At 38.1% G+C, this 25,208-nt stretch overlaps 1 protein-coding gene across 4 annotated transcripts; it reads left to right on the top strand.

Moving 5' to 3' along the window:
- Window positions 1-2: 2 nt before the first annotated feature.
- Window positions 3-24,289, top strand: IL18 (interleukin 18). Of its 4 annotated transcripts, none has more exons than XM_072822016.1 (6): window positions 3-389; window positions 12,629-12,715; window positions 13,751-13,762; window positions 17,062-17,196; window positions 18,218-18,351; window positions 22,683-24,289. In XM_072822016.1, the coding sequence occupies exons 1-6, from the start codon at window positions 362-364 to the stop codon at window positions 22,902-22,904; spliced, it is 618 nt and encodes a 205-aa protein (XP_072678117.1). In that variant the 5' UTR covers window positions 3-361; the 3' UTR covers window positions 22,905-24,289. The 4 variants fall into 4 exon arrangements, with proteins under 4 accessions (XP_072678117.1, XP_072678118.1, XP_072678120.1 ...); XM_072822019.1 differs by lacking the exon at window positions 3-389 and adding an exon at window positions 3,178-3,335; XM_072822017.1 differs by lacking the exon at window positions 13,751-13,762.
- Window positions 24,290-25,208: the final 919 nt, after the last annotated feature.

The raw sequence follows: 25,208 nt of genomic DNA, 5'->3' as shown, positions 1-25,208 counted from the left end.
CGCTAACGCCCCTGAGAGGAAGCAAGCGTCCGTCCTCTCACTGCCTGGCTTCACACCCTCGAGAACATGCATCCCTCCCGCCCCACCCCAAGCCCAGGCTACTACTACATGGCGACGGGACCTTCCACTTCAGCGAAAGCGCGGGAATGAAGAGGCCTGGTTCGCGACCGAGCGGCGCCAGTGCGCAGACTCCGCGGGCTCCCAGCAGGCAGCGCGTGGGTCACGTGACGAGCCGCACAGCTTCCGGGAGCGCTGCGAGGAGCTCTCCCGCGCTTGGCCGAGGGGCGTACCCCCCTCCCACACCAGTTGCGATCCCTGAGTCAAAAATCTCTCCTCGCCTCCAAGTGTGTATTTGGGGAAGATGGGAAGACCTCCTTTCCTGATGTCCGGTAGGTCTAGTCGACTTAATCGGCAGCATTCAAAAAATACTTTCTAACAGACATGGCCCACATACTTTGAAGTTCATGCTTTCCTGTGGTGACTTTGACCTGCAATTTCAAAGATAGACATTCTTAAGGTTATGCCCAGTTAGTTGATGGGAAAGAAAAAAAAATATATCACCTCATAAAACAAAGGTCAATAACACCCTCCATAAATTCCAGGTACACAGTCTCACACCTTAGCAAAACTACGTTTGACTGCACAGGCTTCCCCCCACACACACCCTTTGAAACATCTCAATGTTTGCGTGTGTGTGTGTGTGTTGGCTATTTGTGAAAAAGGCCATTCGTTTTAAGTAAGCTCCCAGGAAATAGGTACTTGGTTTGTTTCACTGGATTTGCTAATATTGTGAAATATAAGTTACTTCATAAAACTAAACTAGATGATCAGGGCGCAGTTATTATGGGCAGTCTTTGTAGGATCCCAACCACTCTTTGGGGACTGATCACAATCTGTGTTGACATCTTCCCCTTGTGTGATAAAATGAGGGGGGAAAGTAGAGTTTTTCATAAAGCCGCAGCATCTACCTGAAAAAATGGTCCTTTACTCTTATTCTATGTACTTCCTAGTCTTTTTGGTGTGAAAGTGGTCTTTCATGAAATAAAAATATAAAGATTTTTAAGACTTTTAATGTCCTACTTGAAAAAATATAAAGCTGCCCACTCAGTGCTCATTCGTTCTGCGTTATTATCCTTATTGTCATTATTCTCAATAGTCCATTAAATCCAAACGCCTGGGAAATATTGATCTAATTCCTCTTTCAGACTTCACATTGTATGATTTCTAAAGAGATTATTATCTAGTTCCTAAAATATTTCCAAGAAAGATGATTCCACCCAATACATAAATGTTTACACCAGATTAAGAGAACACTATATAAGTTTTATTTTTAGAATGTCATCTCCATTGTATAAACTAAATGAGTAAGAATAAGTGAGAATACACGGAGAGTTATAGTTGTCTAGTGCTTTAAAATATTCAGAGGGCTATCATCATCTCATTTAATCTTTACAAACAATCCTGTGAAGTAGGCAGGACATGAAGACATCTGGGGTACTCTGTATCAAAAAAATGTTTATCCCAGAACTAAGAAATGGGTAAATTGTGCATTCCACATCTTCACAGTTGGAGAAAATGACTGGCAATTAACACGTTTGGTGCTATGCTTTTGATCACTGTTTGACTCCACTTCATGCTTTCATACTCTATAATTGGAGGAGGAAAAATTTGTTATTTCTATTTCAATCATATGTAGATTCTTATTATATACTTCTTAAATATGTGATTTTTTCTTCTTCTAGTGGTCTCTGCACCAAGCACTCTGACTATCCCACCACAGACTTCCTTTGTAATCACTGCTGGGACATGATGTTTTTATGACCTTATAAAATAAAAACTCTATTTTGTTAAAAAACAAAACAAACCCAACTAGCTACTTATGGACACATTTCACTTCCTAATTCTAGAACCCCTCTGTTTCCTTTTTTCTTTTTTTTTAAGATTTTTATTTATTTATTCATGACAGATACAGAGAGAGAGAGAAAGCAATGCAGAGACACACAGGCAGAGGGAGAAGCAGGCTCCACACAGGGAGCCCAACATGGGACTTGATCCCTGGTCCCCACGATCACACCCTGGGCCGAAGACGGCGCCAAACCACCAAGCCACCGGGGCTGCCCAACCCCTCTGTTTCTATACAGTCTCTATACCCACAAAAAAAGCAAAAACAAAAAGTTGCTTTGCTAATTCCCTTGCTAGCAAGGTAATACAATTTAGTGCATGTTCAAGAAAAAATTGTCCAAGGAATTTTGTATCTGCTAATTATTTTCAAGCTGTAATATTTTACTTTGCTTTAAGTTACATTTTAGGTGCTATTATTACATTATAGGGACTTTTCTAATAGGGCTGATTACTCAGCACCGCAAGATAAGGAGTTTTGTACCAAAGTGTGAATAGAAAGGCTCAAAACAGAGTTGTTGTTGTTGTTTTAAGATTTTATTTATTTATTCATGTGAGATAGAGAGAGGCAGAGACACAGGCAGAGGGAGAAGCAGTCTCCATGCAGGAAACCCAATGTGGAACTCGATCTGGGGACTCTGGGATCATGCCCTGAGCCAAAGGCAGGCGCTCAACCGCTGAGCCACCCAGACGTCCCTCAAAACAGAAAAGATGCTTCTAATTGGCCACGCAGTGCTTTTCTAAAAGGGCTTAGGGGGCAGCTAGGTAGCTCAGTCTCTTGAGTGTCTGACTCTTGGTTTCAGCTCAAGTCATGATTTCATTGGCCCAGAGATAGTCTCCCTCCACCACCACCTTGCACTCACCCCATCCCAGTCAGGTCAGATTCCTCACACAGTGGGGCATCTGCTTGAGATTCTCTCCCTCTATCCCCTCCATGCTCACTCCTTCTAAAATAAATAAGTCTAAAAAAAAAAAAAAAGAATCTTTTAAAAAGGGGGGAGGAGTCTTGGAAGTACAGTACTTCTGAAAGAGGCACAAGCTTTGTAAGGCCCAAAACTCCAACTTTTACAGAAGAAATATTTCATTAAAATAGTGATTTTACATGAAAAGAAATACCCATATTCTCTAACAATACTTCAAGTTCTTTTGCCCTAGGAAAGAGCCCACATTTGACAGCCGGTCCAAGGCGTGCCATAGCAGTCTCCTCCCTCCACCTTCTTCCTCCTTTCTCCCAATCGCTTGGTCTCCTCCCCCAGACACTTGGTCTCCTCCCCCAGATGGCTATTAGATAAGACGACAACTGGCTCTGTTTTCGATGCTTTCTGCATTCCTGGCTGCTTCAGCTGCCACCTTTTCCCATCTACACAGCCTCAGGAAAAGAAAGAGACCTTAAACCTTCCAGATCCCTTCCTCTTATAGGAAACTATCGAGCACAGGTAAGAAATATCATTCCTCTTTGTTTGGAAATGAGTCATGGTTTAAAAGTAACTAAGCTAGAAAAGTGTTTGAGAGCAATGTGAGTCCTGTGACACCACTAATTGATGGTCAGGCAGTAACAACAACAATGTAGGGAACATACAGCAAAGTCAAAGTGGAAGATTTTTCTCTTTTTTAACCAACAATGGAGTGTATCACTTTTGAGCAAATGTTCTCAACCTGTTTGGTCTTGTGACCTCTTTCCATTCCTAAAAATTACTGAGGAGCCTGAAAAAGTTTTATTCTTCTAGGTTATTTACTGTATTACTGTCATTTACTGTATTAGAAATTAAAACAGAAATTTTTTAAAAATAGTGACTTTTTAATTTATTTTAAAATAGCAATAAGCACATCATGGGTTAGCATAAATATTTTTAATATAGATAACTGTATATTTGTAAAAATCTACTCTGAAGAGTGACATTGTTTTTCATTTTTATGGATCTCTTTAATGTCTGGCTTAATAGAAGACAGCTGCATTTCTATCTGCTTCTGCATTCAATCTATGCAGTATCACACAGAATGTAGCCTCTGCTAAACTGTATTGTACACCCCTGAGAAAATGAGAAGAAAAAGACAAATCATATCTTGAAATTGTGATGAAAATAGCTTTGACCTCATTAGCCCTTTGAGAATCGCTGCTTTAAAATGATAAAATAAGGGTGCCTGGGTGGCTCAGTGGGTTAAGTGTCTACCTTCAGCTCAGGTCATGATCTCAGGGTTCTGGGATCCATACCCCCCCCCCTCTGGCTCCCAGCTCAGCGGGGAGTCGGCTTCTCCCTCTGCCCCTCCTCCTGCTTGTGCACTCTCTCTCTCTCTCTCTCTCTCAAATAAATAAATGAAATCTGTTTAAAAAAAAAAAAAAGTGATAGGGGCAGCCCGGGTGGCTCAGTGGTTTGAGCCCAGGGCAAGGCGGCAAGGCTCTGGAGACCCAGGATCGGGTCCCATGTCGGGCTCCCTGCATGGAGCCAGCCTGCTTCTCCCTCTGCCTGTGTCTCTGCTTCTCTCTCTCTGTCTCTCTGTGTGTCTCTCATGAATAAATAAATAAAATCTTTTTAAAAAAAAATAAATAAGTGATAAAATAAGTAAGCTTCTCTCCAAAGGGAGTCTCCACTCTGAATCTATGATTCTAAAAGCAAACAAAAAATTTTGCCCAAGACTGGTTATTTGGATAGAATCTGCATCAACACCCTTAGCTGGCCTACAGTTTTACAAAATTATAGTATTCCCCAGGAGAATTTTATTTCACAAGAAGGAAAGGGCTGCATAAAAATCTCTGTTTTGAAGTGTGACTAACAAAAATTAGGATGCCCTTAAAGTCTTTTCTTTTTGCCTATGTCCAGCTATTTCAATTACTATTAAATCATACTCCACAATATCTTTCATAACCTGGCCTGTTCATAATATCCCTACATGAATATTGTGAATTCCTACATGAATTCTTACAGTAGTGTCATAGCCTACCTCTGTCTTTTTCATAATCCATTTGCTCGCTCAGTAATCTGCATCCCTATTGCTGGCAAGATTAAATTCACATTCTTCCGGGGGCACCTGGCTAGTTCAGTCAGAAGAACATGCAGCTCTTGATCTGGGGGTCTTGAGTTTGAGCCCCACACTGGGTATAGAAGTTACTAAGAAAAATAAATAAACTTCAGATAAATAGATGATAAATTCACATTCTTCCAGTGATTTCCAAAGCCCTCTCTAACCCCACCCTGCCTTGAGTCCACTAGAGGACAGCAGGATTGTTCCACTACAGTCTAAAATATGGTTCCTTCAGCCCACCCTCCACCACAACATTGTTTTAATGATCACATAAATGTTCTTTCATCTCCTTTTCCATTCATTCAAATCTTAAGCATTCTTTAAGGTTAAATTTGATTCTCCTTTTCACACAAGGCCATTCCAACTACATCAGTTCCATTTTTGCTTTTTCCTTTGAGTCTGTATGTACCCATTGATTACATATACATCTTTTATTGTTAACTACCTAAATTTTTATCTAGGTCTTCTTCCATCCCATTTCTGCCACACCTACATGCATATATTCATAAAAGGGCAACATTTTTAAGAACGAAATGGTTTATAGAACTGAATAGTTAGGTTTTGATCTTGCTGCTATCAGGATGACTACGTACCTGATTTTAGGGAACTAGGTAATATGCTTCTTCACTTCATGACATGCCTATGCCACAGAATTGTAATTCCACAGCAAGGATAAATGTGATTGCTTTTCAAATTCAAGACACTTTTACTTTTAATTTAATAGTATGTTTTTAAACTCCAATGGGTTAACAATGCTGGCTATATAATAAATATTCAATCATTACATGTTGTGTTAGATCTGAGGAAGTGGTTACGAGCATATATGCCACATATAAATGTTTCTCTCCTTGCAGCCTTACCTAGAATCTAGAATTACAGAACGCTGGGTTGGATAAGATCTGAAAAAAAATTAACCATTCAACTTCCTCTTTGTTCAAATGAGGAAACTGAGACTCTCCAAATTAAGTCCCTCGCCCCAGGCAAGACTGCAAAGCCCACCACCTAATTTCCAGCATGAGTTCTACCATTCCCTAGCCTTTGGCTGGTTTCCAAGGCTTGTATAACTAAAACTGGCTTTGTTTCAAAGAACCAATTTCCAGTGCATATTCCCCAGAGGATCGTTCCAAGGTGGCTTTTACCTTTAAAAAAAGAAAAAGTCAGTAATCTGAGAATTGTAGATGAGATATTCAAAGTATCTTTATCCAATGGGAACTATAATTTTCATAGGCTAGAATTAAGAAAGCAAAAGAGGAAAATTGAGGAGAGGAGTGAAAGGGGGCACAACATTTGTAATCTTAGCTGTATTTAGATCTAACAAAGAGTGGCAAGAAAATAAAGAATTAAAAATAAACACATGAAATAAAAAAATCAATAGAGAAAAAAACGAAGAAGGAGAATATTGAAGAAGTATTTTATAAAATATATTTTTATTTATAATATATATTTAATATATTTTATAATATATTATAATAATTTTGTTTATAATAATGTATATTAATTAATTTATAATAGTACATATTAAATATATTTTATAAAATATATTTCAGGGGCACCTGTGTGGTTCAGTCAGCTAAGCATCTGACTCTTCCTTTTGGCTCAGATCAGGATCTCAGGGTTGTGAGATAGAGCTCTGCATAGGGCTCCCACTTAGCGGCATGGGGTCTGCCCGGGATTTTCTCTCTCTCCCTTTCCCTCTCCTTCTCCTTCTACCCCTCTCCTCAAGCATGCATGCCCTCTCTCTCTGTCTCAAATAAGTAAAATCACTTTAAAAGTAAAATAAAATATGTTTCAGATTTTCTTCATTTTCCTTCTCTTTCTCATTGGCTTTCAGATAGAGTGAAGGTTTTAAGACAGAAAAGAATTCTACCAATCCCTCCACACTGTTGTCATGGCAGCACAATTTATCCTAGCAAACATTTATTAATTTTAACATTTATTGAATTCCTGCTGTATACAAGCTTTCCAGGTGTTGAGGATTCAAGAAAAAAAGGACAATTCATTTTAAAGAAACTCAGATGGAAGCTGGGCAGACCTATTTGTAATCAAAATAATCTTGTAGGGATCCCTGGGTGGCGCAGCGGTTTAGCGCCTGCCTTTGTCCCAGGGTGCGATCCTGGAGACCCGGGATCGAATCCCACGTCGGGCTCCCGGTGCATGGAGCCTGCTTCTCCCTCTGCCTGTGTCTCTGTCTCTCTCTCTCTCACTGTGTGCTGATCATAAATAAATAAAAATAAAAAAAAATAATAATAATAATCTTGTAGTAAGAGCTATTTGAGAAGCATAAACCGGGATTGATGGAGGGGGTCACTCTGGAAAGAATGACTAGGTATGAATGGAGGAGTCCAGGAGGCTTCCCTAGAGAAAATGTTTGAGCTGGGCCTTAAAGGATGAAGAATGAAAGGTTTGGCAGGCAACAAAAGCAGGGAAGTTGTGGCCTGGCAGGGGAAGTGACACTGGCAACATTATGTAGCCTGGGGGACTCTGGAAGCAAGAAAACCAAGTCAAGGAGTATTAAAATAGAAGATGTCGGAAGTGATGAGGGCTGAATTTAAAACAGTGCTGGTGGGCAGTCCGAATGGCTTAAAATTAACAAGTCAGGAAATGACAGATGTTGAAGATGCAGAGAAAGGGGAACCCTCTTACGCCGCTGGTGGGAATGCAAGCTGGTACAGCCACTCTGGAAAACAGTATGGAGGTTCCTCAAAAAGTTAAAAATAGAGCTACCCTATGATTCAGTAACTGCACTACTAAGTATTCACCCAAAGGATATAAACATAGTGATCTAATGGGGCAACTTCACCCCAATGTTTATGGCAGCAATGTCCACAATAGCCAAACTATGGAAAGAGTCCAGATGAATTCATCAACAGATGAATGGATAAAGATGTGGTGTATATATGCAATGGAATATTACTCAGCCATCAAAAATGAAATCTTACCATTTGCAATGACATGGATAGAACTAGAGGGTATATGCTAAGTGAAATAAGTCAGTCAGAAAGACAATTTTCATATGATTTCACTCATGTGGAATTTAAGAAACAAAATAGGGCAGCCGGGGTGGCTCAGTGGTTTAGCACCGCCTTCAGCCCAGGGTGTGATCCTGGAGACCTGGGATCAAGTCCCACGTCAGGCTTCCTGCATGGAACCTGCTTCTCCCTCTGCCTGTGTCTCTGCCTCTCTGTGTGTCTCTCATGAATAAATAAATAAAATCTTAAAAAAAAAACAACAATCACAGGGGAAGGGAGGGGAAAAATAAAATAAGACAAAATCAGAAAGAGAAACAAACCATAAGAGACTCTTAACACTAGAAACAAACTGAAGGTTGCTGGAAGGGGGGGTGGTAACTGGGTGATGGAATGAGCCCTGGGTGTTGTATGCAACTGATGAATCACTAAATTCTACCTCTGAAACTAATAATATACTATATATTAATTAATTCAATTTAAATTAAAAAACTGGATTAATCAGTATAAAAAGTAAATAAATAAATAAAACAGTGGTGATGGCAATGGAGAAAAGATACCAAATTCTAGAGACATTTCTGAGTTATAATTTACAGTATTTATGAAGCAGTTTAGACAAAGGAGTCGAGGACTCCCTGGTTTCCATTTGGGACAGGTTACTTGAGAATGTTTCGGAAAGTAATTCATTAGTATATCCTACAGTTGGACTGTGGGTCTCGAGTCAGAAACTGAAATTTGCAAGTTACATACTGCCCCTGCCCACCTCCCCCGCCACCCAGCTCCCACCCTCTCTCTTCGCTTTATAGCCAAACTCCCTAAAAGAATGATTTGTATTTGCTGTCTTATTTCCCTGCACCTCTTGTCCTTCCCCACCCAATTCTGCTCTAGATCTTTATCAGCGTGCCTCTGCTCCCTCCACATTCCCCATACTGTGCTAACACCAAAACTTCCTACTAACTGCCAAGTTCAATGAACAAGTTTGAGCTTGTATCTAAACTGTGAGCTCGGGATCCCTGGGTGGCGCAGCGGTTTAGCGCCTGCCTTTGGCCCAGGGCGCGATCCTGGAGACCCGGGATCGAATCCCACGTCAGGCTCCCGGTGCATGGAGCCTGCTTCTCCCTCTGCCTGTGTCTCTGCCTCTCTCTCTCTCTCTCTGCGCCTATCATAAATAAATAAAAATTTAAAAAAAAAAAAAAAAAAAAAAAAAAAAAAATAAACTGTGAGCTCTACAGCTTTTGATCTCAAGCATGTCTTTGAAATTCCTTTCTCCCTTGCCTTCTCTGACACTTCTCTCCGAGATTTGCAAAACTAAACTAATTATCTTCTACTCAAGCCTGTCATTCTCTTTTTATTTGAGTTATAACCACTCAGCAAATTGCCCAAGCCATCAACTTTGAAGTCACTTGCAGTTCCTCCTCCTTCCAATTTGATCTACAGCCAATCAGCTTAAAAATCCTGCTGTTAAATCTCCTTTCATCCCCACAGCCACTACCTTAGTTTATAGCTTCATCAACTGTTACCGGAACTGTTAACATTGCTTCTGAGGTTGTTTTCTGGGCTCTGTCCATTTTTACCAATAGAACCCATCCTCTAGTCTGCTGCCAGGGCGAGCTTTTTAAAACATAAATTTGTCTTTCTCCTACTTGAAGAAAATTAGTATTTTTTTCAGAAAAACAGTTCAAATTCTTTAGCCTACTTCAGCCAGGTCTTTATAATCTGACTCTCCTTCCGGAGTTTTGTCAAACTGAACTACATCGCAAGTTGCATTTTATATGAATTGAACTAGGCAGGATCAATACATGAAATGTAAAAAATAAGAGCCTCACTTCATAGACATAATGAAAATATGTGAAGTCCTCCAAATTAGTTTATCTAGAATGACATAATTTCAAAGCTGGTAGGCTAAGTGAGTTGTGAACTGTTAACACTCTTGAAAAAAAAAAAAAAACTTGACACATTTAAATGTCTCTTATACCTGACAATGATCTACTTCCTTGTCAGTATTATGTAAACTAGGCTATTCTTTAAATATATCAGAAGTTCCTGAGACATACAGGTTTTGTATGGTATTTTTAAAATATTCACTACTCTCATAATTTTAAATATTTTTATACCTGATAGTAATGCTATTGAAGTGCCGAGGGGTATTGTTACTGTTGTGCAGAAAAACATCTCCAAATAAATAAGTTGGAAAAACAGGTGCAAGAATAAAGGCCAAAGTACCACCATGATACACTGTGTGGAGAGAGCACTATGCAAAGCTTTAGTGGGTGAGAAAGTTGAAACAAAGAAAGAAAGCTAGAATACTACTTTGGTTGTTGTAGATTTATGTACTCCAAGGATAACACTTTACATACTTTTCTATTTACTCCTGAGGAAGTTAATCTTTAACTATGTGAGATCATCAAGAATGCTCACCTCCTGTAAAAAGGGGCTGCATTTGCATCAACTACAATAATAATGATGAGGCACCAAATAAGCCATGTTCTCTCAGAATTCCCTGCTTCCTAGCTTTTGCTTAGATTGTTCCCTCTTTCTGGAAAGCTCTTCCTTTGGCCTTGAAAATGCCTGTCTCTCTTACAAATCAGCACAGTTATCACTTCCTCTAAGATATCTTCTTCAACAAGCCAGGCACACAGAGACGGTCTCTTGTAAACCTAGCTCTTAAAGCATTCATTATACTATTTTGGAATTGTTTATATATTTGTCTCTCATTAGACTCTGAGTAATTGGAGGGTAGGTATTGTGTTTTGTCAGCTTTCTAACTCCACGTCTGACACCTAGTGCATGCTCAGTAATTAACTGATGAATGATTTCAAATATTGTGTAATATTATTATTTTTTAAGGTAACAGTGTCCTCTAAATACATTCACTCATTGACTCACTACTCACTCTAGTAAACATAAGTAAATTCATACAATTCCTGCACATACTACTTAGTACTTTTTGGGTAAATTATTTTCCAAAAATACGAGTCCATTACATAACATTAAAGTTTGTGGAGAAGACTACCCTAGCTGTTATTTCATATGTTTGTATATTATATATCTATATAAATTTGATAACTATCCACATTTGTATGTGTATAAGGAACTGAACCTAGATAAAATTTAAATAGCCACCAATTGACAAGGGTTTTGGGTTAACCTAATTTGGATTACGTTTTTAAACTGGGTTCTAATTTCCTGCTTCCTCTACCATATATATCTGGCTTCAGCAGACTATGCCAGAAAAATGTTCGAGTCAATTCTCTAACTGGAACCTTCAGCTTAAAATACCCCTATATATACCAATGACGACTGTGACCCAACCACCTCCCTTAGAGTCCCAATCATAACTACCCTCAGGAATCCAAGGTACTGTGACGACAGGGTGGCTCAGCAGTTGAGCGTCTACCTTCAGCTCAGGGCATGATCCTGGAGTCCCGGGGTCAAATCCCACATCAGGTTCCCTGCATAGAGCTTGCATCTCCCTCTGCCTAGGTCTCTGCTCTCTCTCTGTGTCTCTCATGAATAAATAAATAAAATCTTAAAAAAAAAAAAAGGGGGGGGATCCAAGGTACTGCTGAACTCTGGAGTAGATAGAACCTCTTAACCATTTCTGTGTCATGGACCCACAATCTGGTGCAATTTATGGATCCCTTCTCAAAATAATATCTTTACATGCATAACATTAAATACTGGACTATAAAGGAAATCTATTGTATCAAAATGGAGTTATCAAAAAAAATTTAACAAATTTTGATATAGTATAATTATGTGCTTCTTCATTAACACATAAATTACAAAATCTACTGGGAGGACCAATCACTTCTGTATATTTCAAACCTTATTTCAAGATCTCAAGATAACACAATAGGAAATATGTATTTCTATTAATGACATTACAGGTACTGCCAATAATTTGTTTGTTTCCTACACCATAATGGAAGGAACTGCTAAATGTCAGTTAGAAACTGGTAAAAATAAATATGTAAATTTTTCTCCCATCCAAGTTCACAAATTTCCCTGCTTCATAGACAAAGGTCTGGAAGGAACATACTATATTGGAGTGGAGTGGAGTAGAGTAGGGACACAAGAGAAGAGCACAGAAAAGTTTTAACATTTTCAAGGCCTATATTATTTGTTGTTGTTTTTTACAGAAATACTGTATATTTACATATTATTTGTGTAAAAGGCATAGTATAAGCCAAATTCCAGATCTAAAACTGCTGCTGCTGCTGCTGCTGCTGCTGTGTAGAGAGAAAAAGAGCCACCAGATGACAAGCCTCACCCTCACTGCCAAGTGAAGGGACCATTTTTATCATTGTCTCACTTTAAGTATTTTGACAATGAAGTGATCCCGTTGAATCCCCATGCACGTGATCCTTTTGGTTGAAAGACAGAGCCAATCTGTAGTTAAATGACAGGCATCTTATATTTATATTGATATTCTATTTCTCCCAAGATACTAGGACAATATTTCAGTTCAGTAGCGGGCCACTTATCCATCCTTTATAACACTGTTTTATGAAAAGACACTTTCTAGATTCCAAATATCTGATGGTTGGCAAGAGAACATTTGAATATGTGTATTCATAAGCCAAAGATCCAAGCATTTATTAAGTGTCCAAAGTGTTCATCAGCATGCCGGGTGATAACACTGACTTCTGAATTCAGGGTAGTACAAGGCAGTAAATAGTAAAAATTCTTTTTATATATATGTATCAACCACTACCTTTTCAATGCTTTGCTTTCATTAGGAATAAAGATGGCTACTAACCTAATAGAAGACAATTGCATCAACCTTGTGAAAATGAAATTTGTTAACAATACACTGTACTTTAAAGGTAAGCTTATGGCAATAGGCCAAATGAGGGTTCAGAAATGTATGCAGCTAGAAAAGATGTTGTGAGGTGAACTATTAAGTGCCTCTTTTTTGTCACCAAATTGCATTGTAATACTCTCTGTAATGACACTCTTCTCGGAAGAGAAAAAATATTGGGCCTCTAGAAATTAACCACAATATGTCCAACATCCTAGCACCTCATCCCACCATAAATCCTGGCACTTTTAACAGTAGCTAACTCAAGGTGGCTTCAGGTACACATCATGAAAATCCCACAAAATTGGGTACATTCAGGGAATATAATTTCCCAAAACAAACTGCAAATCATATAAGAAATACCTTAGATCTAGAGTTCTGTGAGTGAGTTTCACCATTTTAGGTAAACATATTTGATAAATAAAAACAGGTGCTAATGACTAATCTTCCCTGGGCAGTTGGGCTTCACTTGAAAGGCTGACTTCATTTGAAAGCTTTGTAGAAAATCCCCAGGTGACTTTTCCATTGAAATAATAAACCTGGGGCACCTGGGTGGCTCAGTCTGTTAAGCATCCACCTTCAGCCCAGGTCATGATCCCAGGGTCCTGGGATCCAGCCTGCATCAGGTTCACTGTTCCACTGGGGAGCCTGCTTCTCCCTCTCCCTCTCCTCTGTCTGCTGCTCCCCCTGCTTGTGCTCTCTCTCTCTCTCTCGTGTCAAATATACAAATAAAATATTTTTAAAAAGAAACAATAAACTTAAGAGTAAATCTCTCATTTTATAAAATTTCATTTTAACTGAAAATTTAAATTTATAAACCCTGGATATAGGTTTTATATCTAATTTACCTGGGAACACACTAAGTCTAATGAGCTTTATTTTATGGGACCTTTAAGATGATTATATAATATTTCTGATGGAGTTCCACAAAGGCCATCACTGGTAAGATAGTGGTTAAATTTTGGGGAGTGACAGGAGAGCAATGAAATGATAGGGTAAAAAATATTCTGAATTGAAATATAGAACTTAACATATTTTGTTTCTCTTTTTTCTCCTTTAGCGGAAAGTGATGGTAAAGTATAAATTTATTTCTCTTTCTTTGTAAAATAAGTAACTACTTGAGTGTCTGTCAGACACACTCATATCACCACTCTCAGCTGAGAGAAACTGGTACCAGTATATTTGAGAAGCGAATCTTCCCTCAAAGGAATATGGACCCCAAAGAACAGCCTTGGAATAAAGATAACCCTAAGGGATACAAAAGGAACCTCTAGCAAAATATGTTTCTCTCTACACCTTAGGAAATTCTCTAGCCCTTAGAATCTACAAAGTAGACTTTGCCTGTTATACAGATCCTGAGATTAGCAGGAAATCATGGATTCTCTGGAGGAAAAAGGGATTGAAGCATGAGAGTTGTCCAAAATCAAGAAAATCTTCCTTCTTCAACCCTCTCTCTCAGAAATGCTTTGGGAAAAAGCCTGGGAGGTGCCCAGGAGCCAGAGATTTCTGGAAATAGATGAGCTGGGGAAGGGTGGAGCAAGCAGAATTATGAGGCTAAGTCACTGAGTCTTATTAAGATGTGAATGCACCCAGGCCTTGTCCTTCTGGTATTTAGGTAAGATCATACCCATGTCTGGCCTGTGACCCTCTAACAGACCCCCAGGTTATTAAAGTCCACAGTATAGTTTCTCATACTTTTCCTTAAAAATAGCACTTTTCCCATTCTTAAAGTAATCCTACTGAACTGGAAATAGAAGATGGCAATTTATTTGAAAAAAAAAATACTACTTTTTCATGTTTCTTTTCCCCCCCAGCTTTACTGAGATATAATTGGCATATAACCCCTCATGTTTCTTAAAGATTGCCCTACTCTCCACTTACTTAATTCAATAAATATTGATACCTATATCCCAGGCACTATGTTAAGCAGTAGGATACAATGGTGAGCAAAACATGGTTCCCACAGAAAGTAGCAAGCACATCAGGAAGGCAATTGGAATACAATATGTTAAGTGTTACAGAGGCACAAAGGGAGCACATAAAACGGGCACCTAATTTAGTCCAGTAGATTCTGGGAGGGCACTTTGAAGGAGGGACAGATTTAAAGAGTGAATAGGAGTTAGCCAAGAGGAAGTATTCTAGGTAGGGAAAAGACCACATGCAAAGGCCAAGATATGAAAGAAAGCATGGCAGCTATGAGGAATTAAAAGTAACTCAGAATGGGAGTAGGAGAATGGTGGGAGAAGAATGATAATAGGGCGCAGATAAAGAAGGTTCCCTTATTCCAAGATAGGGAATTTGGACCTTATCTTTGGGATAATAGGGGTTCATTGTGCACAGTGTACATGATCTGGTATTCAGAGTGGTTTGCCATAACAAGGAGATCCAAAAACATAGTAACTGAATAAGATAGGAAATGCTTCTGTCAAACACAAGTCCAAGTCAGTAATTTAGGATTAGTATGGCTAGATACTGCCTAATGATGTTGGGACCTCAAGTTTCTTCTCTCTTGTTATTCCAGCATCCCTAGGTTATTGAACACATTCACATACTCGAAAAGCATTACCACATTTCCTGGGTCCGTATCCCAGCCAGCAGGAAAGGATTCAAAATAAGGGGAAGAAAACCCCATTCCTTTTCAAGGCTCTTCTTAGAAGTCACACACATCAACTGCACTCATATTCCATCCATTAGAATTTAGTCATGTGGTCACACCAGCTGTGAGGAAATCTGGAAAATTTAATCTTTATTCTGAGTGGCTATGTGCCTCGTTAAAATTCAGAGATAATATGATCATCTCTCTGAATTTCAACTTTAATTAAAATTGAATTTTAATTCCTCCTGGCTTCAATATAAAGAACTGATGTACGGACATGGGGATACCAATTAAGAGGCTATTATTGCAGTCCCTGTAAGAAATGATGGTGACATGAATTAAGGTAGGCACAGCAGGTACCAATGAAGAGCTGTGGAGGATTTTAGAAATATTTGAGAGAATCAACAGGACATGATTGGGGCTGGGGAGAGAAAGAAAAGATGATGGCTACATTTTTTTCACGTAGGCAATTTCTACCATTCAGTTAAATAGGAAACACAAGAGGAAGAATAGGGTAAAGAGGTTTGCAGAGCAAAGAGAAAGACATCAATTTAGTTTTGGATCTTGTCTGTGGGTAATCCTAGTGGAAATGTCCAGTAGACCCTTGGACATAAAGTTTGGAGCTCGGGATGAAAATCTGGGCTGGTTATATAGATGTAGGAGACTTATGCATAGAAATGACATCTGAAGTTATCGGATTAAAAAGGCAAATCAGAGGAAATGTATAGAGTGAGAAAGTGAAAGCCAAGGACTAAACTCTATGGAAAGGATTTAAAGGATGCAGTAGAAAAAGAAGCTGATAAAGAACAGAGTAACCAAAAAGGAAGGAGAAAAACCAAGAGAATGCCACAGAATCCCAGGAAAGCCTTTCAAGCTGGAGTTCATAGGCACCCTGTTAGATTTTGCAGCCTTGAAAACCAAGGGCCAGAAAGTCTATCACATTTGCCAACAAGGAATTTGGTGATCTCGGCGAAAGCAGTTTAATGGAGAAATGGAGGCAGAGGCAGATTGCAATTAGTAGAAGAGTAAATGGTAAGGAAGTGATATAGACAATTCTTACCAGAAGCTTAGCTATTAAAAGGAAGAAAGAAACAAGGCCAGCTACAGACTGGATACAATTGATGGAGGAATATTAAATCTCAAAGTGAAAAGAACTTTATGTTTTCTGATTATAGAAATAATGTGTTTATTATAAATAATTTTAGGCACTGAAACTTAAGAACACTAGGAAAAATAGTGTTAACAGAATGTATTGACATTGTATCGGTGAATTTGTGATGGCACCAATTTGTACATTTCTATAATTGTTTGCTAGCCACACTCAGGCGGCCAGGTTTGGGGTTTTGTAGTAGGAGGACAAACAAATTCGAGATTTAAGATACTGGCAAAGGGGTAGATAAAATGATGAGCCACGAGGTCCAAGCTGCATAGAGAAGAAAGGGAAGAAAGGAAGAGGTTAGACAGGGAGAAAATTTAAGAGGCAGAACTCTGAAGTAGAGGAAAAGCTTAAGAAAGCTAAAGGAATGAGACATTGTGGTTAGAAAACAGAATATTTGAATATAAAACTGTAAAAGTAGAGTAGTTCTGGGTGATAACAAGAACTGGGGCGTGCTCTTGGAAGTGGGTTAAAGAAACACTGTGCAACTTTATCATAGCTGCTTCTGTACCAGATTATGATCAGTAGCTATTGAAAACTGAAAGACATATAGTATGCTTATTTGTAAATTTAGCGGGGGAAAAACGTATTTTTAAAGGATATTTAATGTGCATTGTAGAAGGCCTGGAATCAGATTACTTTGGCAAGCTTGAACCTAAACTCTCAATCATACGAAATTTGAACGACCAAGTCCTCTTCGTTAACGAGGGAAATCAACCTGTATTTGAGGATATGCCCGATTCTGACTGTACAGGTATTTTTAAAAATATATATTTGTAACGTAAAAGTGATAAACTACTTCTAGCCACTCCATTTAACTACCTCTGTTTTTCTCTGATAGATCTAATCCTCAGATGAAAAGTCCTAGGAGTAGTAATAATTTCACTCATAAGAAACTTGATAGGGTATCCCACATTTTTTTAGTTGGGGTGAAAAATAGACGCAATAGACATTGCTAGAGGTCCTGCTGTTGACCCTACATGTAGGTCATCAATCCCTTCACTTGTTAATAGCATTAACTATATAGGATCTCTACATAGATCCTTAATACCTGCTGCTTATAGCTGAAATTGCTGGCGGCATTTTCAAAACTCAAAAATAAATATACAAGCATTTCAGGTAAGTCTGTCTTACGCCAGAAACTTAGAGTGCCTTACAAAGTGAATCAGTTTGCCTCCCAAGGTTTGAATTCTAAATACCAGAGCTAAAGCAGAGTTGAAACAGTGACTGTGCACTTTTGAAAAAAACTAAATTTTTACCTTAACAGATTTTTTAAATGTTCTACTTAGCATTTAAAGTTAAAAACAGGGGCAGCCTGGGTGGCTCAGCGGTTTACCGCTGCAGCCTTCAGCCCAGGGCCTGATCCTGGAGACCTGGGATCAAGTCCCATGTCAGGCTCCCTACATGGAGCCTGCTTCTCCCTCTGCCTGTGTCTCTGCCTCTCTCTCTCTCTGTCTCTCATGGATAAATAAATAAAATCTTTAAAATAAATAAATAAATAAATAAATAAATAAATAAATAAATAAATAAATAAAGTTAAAAACAATCTTTTAGAACTCAAAGGATCTGTAAAACACTCAAAACGTTGCATCATTTGTGTTACAATACATATTGTGAATGTGTTTTAAAGAATGTGAGGGTGCCTATTGAACTGACTGAACCTCAAAGTAATGGTAATGGGTCTATTAAGGATTATCCTTAAGCTAATTTCCATAATACTGATTTGCAAGACTTCTTTCTAACTAGTGTTTTCCTTTATTAATGGTTTGTTTCAGATAATGCACCCCATACCATATTTATCATCTATATGTATAAAGATAGCCTCACTAGAGGTCTGGCAGTAACTATCTCTGTGAAGTATAAGACAATGTCTACTCTCTCCTGTAAGAACAAAACTATTTCCTTTCAGGTAAGACTGAGCCTTAATTTGTTTTAGTCATGTTTTTGTGCAAAATTTGAAAACCCAAATATCCTCAGTCCAACCTTTTATCTAGAACAAGAGTAGCAAGAAGCAGAGAAGCATGAAAATGGATAGTTACTAAAAATTGTCAGACTCTCTAACATTACAATAACATCATAGTTTTTCTGAGCCTGCTATAGGGGGAGAAGGGGCAGACTTGTTTCAGAACCAGAGTCTTCTGAATAATCAACCCATAGATAAAGTAATAATATAGAATACAGACATGAATTATCATGTATTAGTAAAGAATGGCATGTGACTTTCCAGAATGAGTCCTAACACAGAGAATGAAGCTAACTGACCTTCTGTAAGCCCTCTACTTTGTAAATTATGATGATAATGTAATTTATATTTTAATCCCTAATTATTTTGTTCCTGCTTCTTAGCCTAAGTCTTGGCTACATCCTTCAACTTTCAATTGATATATGTTACTTTCTTTGTGTATGTTATTTTCTTTATTTATTTATTTAGTGAATAAATACATTTTAATGTGGGGTTTGAACTCCCAACCCTGAGATCAAGACTCCAGCTGAGATCAAAAGTCAGACACTTAAACCAACTGAACGCTCTTTAATCTGTCTCAAGGTCAGATAAATTACCTCTGGCCACTGCTTATTTTTCTTTCTTCTCCATTATTTTTCTCTATTTTCTCCAGTATTATCAAATAAACAACCATTAACTATAGCTACAGACTGACCCAGAAAACTTTCTTCCCAATAACAGCAGCCAGGGCTTGCTCACAAGTTGACAGTGTTTCAAAGGTGAATCCACAACATGAAAGACTTGCTAAGTGGGGATTTGCCAATAAACAACTGATGTCAAGGTCACCCAGTTCCTACTGGAAGCTAGTTATAACTAGTTTAACTTTGGGAAGGTAGAAAGAGCCACTTTAAAATATAATCCAGGGCACCCAGATGGCACAGTGGTTGAGCATCTGCCTTCGGCTCAGGGCATGATCTTAAGGTCTTGGGATCAAGTTCCATAACCAGGAGCTTGCTTCTCCCTCTGCTTGTGTCTCTGCCTCCCTCTTGTCTAAAGAAAAAGAAAGAAAGAAGAAAAGGAAGGAAGGAAGGAAGGAAGGAAGGAAGGAAGGAAGGAAGGAAGGAAAAGAAAGAAAGAAAAAGAAAAGAAAGAAGAAAGAATCTGGGTGGCACAGTCGGTTAGGCGTCCAACTCTTGATTTCAGCTGAGGTCCTGATCTCAGGAATGTGAGATCCCACCTTACCTTCTCTCTCTCTCCCTCTCCCTCTCCTTCTGTCCTTCCCCACCCCACCCCAGCTCATGTGCGCTCTCCCTTTCTCTCGAATTAATTAGTTAATTGATTAAAATATATCCTCCAAGGAAGACCAATGCAACAAATACTTCCAACTTTAGCTGTGCCCTTAGGCCATCGCCTTCCAACCAGAGTGCCACTCCCTTCTGGTGGCAGTTGGAATCTCCCATGTTGACCTGACAGGCAGGAAGCTTAGTTATCATAATGGCTTTCAAGGCCTGGGAGCTAACAAATGAGCTGGAGTGGGTTAAGCACGTTATTATTTAGCAACAAACTCAGAAGGGAAGGAGGGACTTGACTAAGCTCCAGCCTTCTGGGGTAGAGGACAACTAATTCAGTTGTGGAGGCAGATTCAGAAATGGATGAACCTAACCTGTAAGCAGTCTTGTTGAGAGAGACTGGGGAGGATGTTAAGATGGAAATAATACTCAGCGTAGAGTAGGAACTAGGCAAATCCAGGTCTTCGAGAGCCTGAAGCTTCTATAATTTGGGCAGCCCTTTTAAAGAAAGAGAATATAAAAAATCACCAAAGTAATAAAGTTGATGGTTTATTTAAAATAAGAAAAGGCCTGGGCAGCCCGGTGGCTCAGTGGTTTAGCGCTGCCTTCAGCCCAGGGCCTGATCCTGGAGACCCAGGATTGAGTCCCATGTCAGGCTCCCTGCATGGAGCCTGCTTCTCCCTCTGCCTGTGTCTCTGCCTCTTTCTCTCTCTGTCTCTCATGAACAAATAAATAAAATCTTAAAAAAGAAAGAAAGAAAAGGTCTTTAGGAAGACAAGTGAGGGGCTCTGACATTTAAATTTCATTAGCTTCATAGCAAATGGAAGGACTCAGGTGATACTTAGTGGGAAGGAGGGATTTAGGAACAGTTTTATTTTATTTTATTTTTTTTAATTTTTTTAATGGGTGTATCATTACTTGAACACCTTTTCTTTCTTTTTTTTTTTTTTTTTTTTTATTTTTTTTTTTGTGATACCTGGGCTGAAGGCAGGTGCTAAACCGCTGAGCCACCCAGGGATCCCTAGGACAATTTTTAATGCATGTTCTTTAATCTGTCTTCCACCCATTAATAAGGATTTTAGTCATGATTATAAATATAGACTAAATTCTAGATTGTAAGACACAACTGGCTGCCATTATGTGCTCACCTTTCTGGATTGGTTACTAGCTATAAAGTCCTAGTGCTTCTGGTTATCCCCGATTTTCTTTGGGCAGGAACCTTCATGACACCAAGAGGGATTTGCTTCAAGAGCTTACTGTCAGTGTCTATTTTTTGTTTATACTACAGGCAGGGTCAGGGTTCTCTCAGATTTACTAGTGCACTTGGGAGAGGACCAAAATAATTAGATGTTAGGTCAAGCTTCCCTTTCCCTGGGTTCAGATTCAATTCCTCCTGATGTAAAGAATACTTTAGGCCCTTGGAGCACCCAAGTTTCACCAGGTAGACCTTTCCAAGTTGAGGGTTCGCCAAGGTCATTGGGATTGTTTCCATGTCCACTTGTGCACCTTCTCAAAGAGGGCTCTGAATAATCAATATTAAAACCAAGGAGAGCCACTGCCCCAAGATTTCCTTGCCTTTGTTCTGAAATAGGACATCGAACTAGTTAGAGATCACCTATTCTGCTTATCCACACCTCTACCTTCAACAATAACTTTCCACACTAGATTTGAACTAAAAGGTTTACCTCTCTCTAATATTTCTAGACCTCTTGGAGTTTTAACTAGGAATGATCTATTACTTATACATTAGACTTTAGCTTAGTCCCAAATTGGCTCCCTCAGTTTGGGGTCTCTTCCTAAATTCTGGTATATTGTAGACAGGCATAGAATTATGAGCTTGGAGTGAACTCGTTTATACTGTCATCAGTTCAGGACTCTCATTTGTTGAAAAAGGACAAAGGTCAGTTAGAACTATAAATTCCACTGATTGTGAAGTTTGGAGGTAGCCCCCTCCACTCAGATTCTTTCAGGTATCTTGAGAGGATGCTGGAATGCTATTTTGGGTCTGGAGGTCTTTCCATCAGTTCCTTAGACAGGATCAGGGTAATCTTTGCTACCAAGGGTTCAAAATTAAAATCAAAATGTCTGCTGGCTCTGGGATTAACATGGAAAGAATCTCAGGTGATCCTCACATTTTCTAGCCCATCCCAAGAAGTAAATATGATGCAATAATAGGAAAAGTACAGTTGGGTGACCAGCAGGATTATAGTCTCAAATGATCTAGCTATCCTTGAGAAAACCTTATGCTGTGGCTGAAAGATATAGGAGTCAACATTTGGTTCAGGGTAGGACCCAGCCAATGTCAGGATAAAAATTGAAATCTACTATGGAACTAGAGTGCTTGGCAGAGCAAAAGTACTGTCTCAGCCAATAAGCAAGGCTATACTGGAACCCAAGGCATTGCCCCAGTACAAGTAGGGGATCTATTTATAGCAAGTTTCAGTCCTCGGCCCCACTGAAGGAAGAAGGAAGCTAAGATGCTTGCAGCTTTCTGCCTCTCTCACATTTGGCTCACAAGAGCTAGTCTATGCCTAGGAGTGGTGTTATCAACTTGTTTAGCTGTGAATGGTTGAAGAAAACAGGAACTAACAGCACAAACAGCTGATCTGTGCTGGAACTCTACTTCGTCTTGACCAGATATGGACTCCACTCAGGGAAGAGGAAAAAAGAAACTACAAGCCTAAACCTGAATGTGCATTCAATGGTGGGAAAAGCCAGAGTAAACAGGGAGAATAGATTTGGAATTAAGAGGGAGAAGACCCTCTGCCTGTGTCTCTGCCTCTCTCTCTCTCTCTCTCTGTGCGACTATCATAAATAAAAAAATAAAAAAAATAAGAGGGAGAAGAGATCAGTAATCTTACATTGAAAGGTTTGTTTTTTCTTAACTCATGAGAATAAAAACTTCTTTAGTTCTGTGTAGTGATAAACTTCAAAATAAATCACATGTATTCAAACTGTTCATGCCCTTAAAAAATTGAACCATGTTTTTTTTTTTTTTTCCCTCTGTAGAAAATGAGTCCTCCGGATAGTATCAATGATGAAGGAAATGACATCATATTCTTTCAGAGAAGTGTTCCAGGCCATGATGATAAGATACAATTTGAGTCTTCATTGTACAAAGGACACTTTCTAGCTTGTAAAAAAGAGAACGATCTTTTCAAACTCATTTTGAAAGACAAGGATGAAAATGGGGATAAATCCATAATGTTCACTGTTCAAAACAAGAGCTAGATATGAAAATTGCAGTTTGAATTTTCTGAGTTTTTGTCTTTCAGAAAGGTCATAAGAGACTTTGAGCCTTTAATTGTAGTAATGAAATAAAATGAATTATAGTTTCAAAATATACCACTAAGAAATGAATAAGGGGCACCTGGGTGGCTCCGGCAGTTGAGCACCCGACTCTTAATTTCGGCTCATGTCATGATCTCACAGTTGTGGGATCAAGCCCCACGTTGGGCTCTGCACTCAGCATGGGAGGTAACCTCTCTCCCTCTGCATCTGCCCCTCCCTCCACTCACACACACAGGCTCTCTCTCTCTTAAAATGAATAATTAAAATATTAAAAGAAAAAATAAATGAATAGGCAGGTATCACAAAATTGAAATGAGTCCTCCTTATCCAGGTGAATAAAATATTTGTTTAACATTAGAAGAATGTATAGTTTCAAAACACATTCTACATTGTTAATTGCAACATAGATTAAATTTGTGAAGTGTTTCAATCTTTTGGGTTACTAGTCCTAATGACAAAAGATACTGATAACTGAACTTTCTAATTTTTAAAAAATATCATTAAAAACAAGATTTTGTAGAGACTGCTTCACTTGACTAATTTCTGCATTTCTTCCAAAGTCAGATTGATCCTGAATCCAGCAACATATACAAAGGATTATATACTCTGATCAAGTGGCATTCAAACCAGCAATGTAAAGATAGTTTAATATTATAAGATAAATTAACATACTATATTAATAAAATAAAGGATAAAAACCACACAATAATTTCAATAGATATAGAAAAAGCATTAGACAAAATCCAATTCATAATAAAAATTCTCAATAAACTTGAAAAAGAAGAGAACTTCTTCAATGTAGTAAAGGGCATCTATGAAAAACCTACAGCTAATATATTTTTTTAATTTACGTTTTAATTCCAATATAATTAACATACAGTGTTATATTAGTTTCAGGTATGTAATACAGTGACTCATAATTCCATTTATTACTGAGTGCTCTCATGATATGTATATTCTTATCCTCATCGCCTATTTCACCCATCCCCCTACTTACCTCCCTTTGGTAACCACCAGTTCTCAGTATTTAAAAGTCTGGGGTTTTTGTGTCTTTTTTCTTTGTTCATTTGTTTCTTAAATCCCACATATGAGTGAAATCATATGATATTTGTATTTGACTGACTTATTTCACTTAGCATTATACCCTGTAGATACATCCATGTTGCAAATGACAAGATTTCTTTTTATTCTTTTTATGCCTGTGTAAAAATCCATTTTGTATATATACTACATCTTCTTTATCCATTCATGTATCACTAGACACTTAGGTTGCTTCCATGTTTTGGATATTGTAAAGAATACTACAATAAACATAGGGGGGCATATCTCTTTTTGTATTAGTGCTAACATCATACTTAATGCCGAAAAAATAATGTAAGAATGTCAGCTCTTGCAACTTCTATTCAACATCATACTGCAGGTTCTAGCCTGTACAATCACAAGAAAAAAAAAAAAGAAAAGGGAAAAGTAAAACTGTCCTTATTTGACATACAACATGATTCTGTATATGGAAGATCCCAAGGAATATATGCACACACATATGCACAAAATATATATGCACACATATACACACAAACCCCTATTATAATTAATAAGCAAGTTGAGCAAGGTTGCAGAATACAAGATTAATATATGAAAATAAATGAATTCAAAAAAAAAATAAATGAATTCTATTTCTACATATGAGAATGAACAATCTGAAAATAAAAATAAGAAAACAATTCCATTCACAGTACTAAGAAGAATAAAATACTTATGAATACATTTAGCAAAAGAAGTACAAGACTTGTACACTGAAAATTTCAAAACAACATTGAGGGAAATTAAACTTGATTTAAATAAATGGAGAGATATTCCATGTTCAATGATTGGAACACTCAATATTGTTAATATGGCAGTTCCCTGAAATTGATTTATAGATTAAACTCAATGTCCATCAAAATTCCAGCACATCTTTTCTGCATAAATTGACAAGCTGTATCTAAAATGTGTATAGAAATCCAAAATACACAGAATAGCCAAAATATTTTGAAAAAGAACAAAGTTGAAGAGCTTTTATTTCCAAATCTTAAAACTTAATATAAGCTACAGTTATCAGAACAGTTTGATACTAACATAAGGATAAACACAGATCAAAAGAACAGATTTGAGAATTCAGAAATAAACCCTTGTATTTATGACCAATTGATTTTTGACAAATGCTGTTTGATAGAAGAGTCTTTAGGAAATGGTTCTGGGACAATT

Source organism: Canis lupus, chromosome 3, assembly GCF_048164855.1.
Source record: "Canis lupus baileyi chromosome 3, mCanLup2.hap1, whole genome shotgun sequence".
Taxonomy (NCBI): Eukaryota; Metazoa; Chordata; class Mammalia; order Carnivora; family Canidae; genus Canis; species Canis lupus.
The sequence above is the reverse complement of the archived record's forward strand: the minus strand, read 5'-3'. Positions and strand labels throughout refer to the sequence as shown.